This window comes from Kryptolebias marmoratus, linkage group LG19 (genome assembly GCF_001649575.2).
Source record: "Kryptolebias marmoratus isolate JLee-2015 linkage group LG19, ASM164957v2, whole genome shotgun sequence".
NCBI lineage: Eukaryota > Metazoa > Chordata > Actinopteri > Cyprinodontiformes > Rivulidae > Kryptolebias > Kryptolebias marmoratus.
Window position 1 is genome coordinate 316,128 of NC_051448.1, and position 2,342 is coordinate 318,469.

The 2,342-nt window shown below is 46.1% G+C and overlaps 1 protein-coding gene across 1 annotated transcript in view; it reads right to left on the minus strand.

Moving 5' to 3' along the window:
* Window positions 1-228: 228 nt before the first annotated feature.
* cfap61 (cilia and flagella associated protein 61) overlaps window positions 229-2,342 on the minus strand; it is a 20,969-nt gene continuing 18,855 nt past the window's right edge. The window contains exons 17-20 of the mRNA XM_037981691.1: window positions 1,832-1,914; window positions 1,523-1,728; window positions 572-665; window positions 229-381 (exon numbers count right to left, since the gene is read on the minus strand). Coding sequence (XP_037837619.1) covers window positions 259-381; window positions 572-665; window positions 1,523-1,728; window positions 1,832-1,914 — 506 coding nt within the window. The 3' untranslated portion in view covers window positions 229-258. The remainder of the gene's footprint in view (window positions 382-571; window positions 666-1,522; window positions 1,729-1,831; window positions 1,915-2,342) is intronic.

Below are 2,342 nucleotides of genomic sequence, written 5' to 3' on the forward strand. Positions count from 1 at the left end.
ACACACACACAGACACACACACACACAGACACACACATCTTGAATTGGGTTATCTCCTGACCCTAATCAGCTGCAGGATTTACTTTGACAGTTTCAGTAAAGTCCAGTGGTTTCTAAGATATTTCGCTAACAGGCCCCTTTTTCCTGGTGGCAGATGATAAAAAACTAATTCTTTTTATTTTATTATCAAATGATTTTATTTGACACAAACAGAGAAAACGTGTCTGTTTATAAATTGTTGGTAGAACTCTTCAGATCCTAGAACCCGACTGGAGGGGGGAGGGGGCCCAACATGGGCAGCAGGTTCTGGTTGTAGGTCAGGAACCTGACGGCGCTGCTCCTCACTGCTCCCTGGACCTGAGGAAGAACCTCCTCCTCCTCCTGCAGACACACAGGAGGAAGAGTCCCGACACGCAGAACAGTAAGAACAGTTGTTTATAGAAACATCGATTATTTACTCAATTTATCCACATTTTCTCTTAAAAGTGACAAAACAGGAAAAAAGAAATCAAATGAACAGCAACTCTGATCTGAATCAATATTTGAACAGGATTAATGGATCAGAACCAACCTCGGGTTTGGAACAGCTGATCGGTTCCAGTTCCTGCTGGAAGTCGGAGAACCTGTCGTGGAGAACGGCCAACAGGGAACTCTGTCTGAAGAAACTGAAGGAACACAGTCAGTTCTTTAGGTTTGACCCAGGTTCCCAGAAACCTGTTTCTGTACCAGATTCAGAGGGAATTATAGTTCCCCACTAAAAGAACCAAGCAGAACTCAGCAGAACCTCTCAGGAAATCATTACCGGTCTCTACAGACAGAGTTTTATCTTTTCGTCACAAAGTAGGATCAGAATCAGACTGAAAACAAACAGAACTTTTTATAAACTGGTTCTATCAGAACCAGCTGGAAGCTAATCAACAGCAGGTTCAGACTCTGACATTAGTTTAATGTTGTTGTTTATAGTTTGATCTCAGGCTGTCGGCCTGCCTGTCAGCAGCTCAGGCCGTTTAACTTCCTGTTTCCTGTTTCCTGTTTGTCCTCTCTTTCTCTGTGGAGATGTTGCCTTTCTTTTACAATTAAAACCAGAATGGCTGCTGGCAGAAGGTCCTGTTTTTTGGTGTGAAGCCGCAGTAACGCGGGTCGGAGCGGTGCTTCCCTTTGAAGTGGTCCAAACTCGAGTTCTGATAGTAATCCCCACATCGGAGCTGATGGATCCAAATCGGAGGTTTTTATTATTGGGGAAGCCAATAATAAAAGTTCCATCAGGAGGACTGTCCCATCAGCCAAAAAATGAAACTCCAGTCCTATTTTCTGGCCCCTTCGAACGATTAATTCTAACAAACAGCTGTACCAGTATTCATCCACTCACTGATGAATGGCTGAACTTCAGCGGCTCAGCGTGCGTCACACTTCCGGTGTGTGTGTGTAATACAGCATGAAGGTTGACTTTTTGTGTTAATTTTGTCTTGTTGTGTATCTTTGGAGTTATTGGTGTAATTAGTTTCCTGTGTTGAGGTCCTACCTGTACAGGTCCCGGATCAGACCCTGGTGGTAGAGGTTCCGCAGCTGGCCCAGCAGCTCCTGGTGCTTCCCGTACAGACTCAGGTAATTTGGGATGGGGAGGGGCTTCAGGGACAGACATGTGAATGTCTCCACCACTTCATGGTGGTCCAGATGCAAACAGAAGTAGTTCCCGGTCTCGGCTCGACCCGTCACGATCTCTCCATCCTGAACACAAAAAGCCATCAGAGTGTAGATTACTGATTACTGGGAGAGCTGCAGGTGGACCAATAAGATTCAGAATGAACAAAGCAAACATGGAGGAACTCACAGGCGTAACGCCAGGACCTGACAGGCTGGTTCCGTGTGGTCTGGTCACATGCAGGAAGTGAAGTCCTCCAGGAAGCGTCCCTCCTGCAGACACCAGAGACGAGTGAGGACACAGCTGGAAATATGATGAAATGTTTTTATGAGCTGAAACATGTCTGACTTGGTTCAGAACAAAAAGACATCAGTGGAACATCGCACACAGCCGAACAGAACCGAGACAGAACCCAGAGAACAGGAACAGATGAAGGTAGTGTTTCTCTTCTCTCAGTCAGCTGAAGATCAATCATCACGCCTCTGAGAGGAGATCTACCAGAACCGCTGGGATTCTGGGCAGAGAACCCACCGGGTCACATCCAGAACTTCAGAACCTTCATATGATGAGATCCTAACCCCAACATTTAACTCATCATCTCATCTTAAACTGATTTTTAAATGCTTAAACGGACTGTCCCATCAGGAGGACTGTCCCATCAGGAGGACTGTCCCGTCAGGAGGACTGTCCCGTCAGGAGG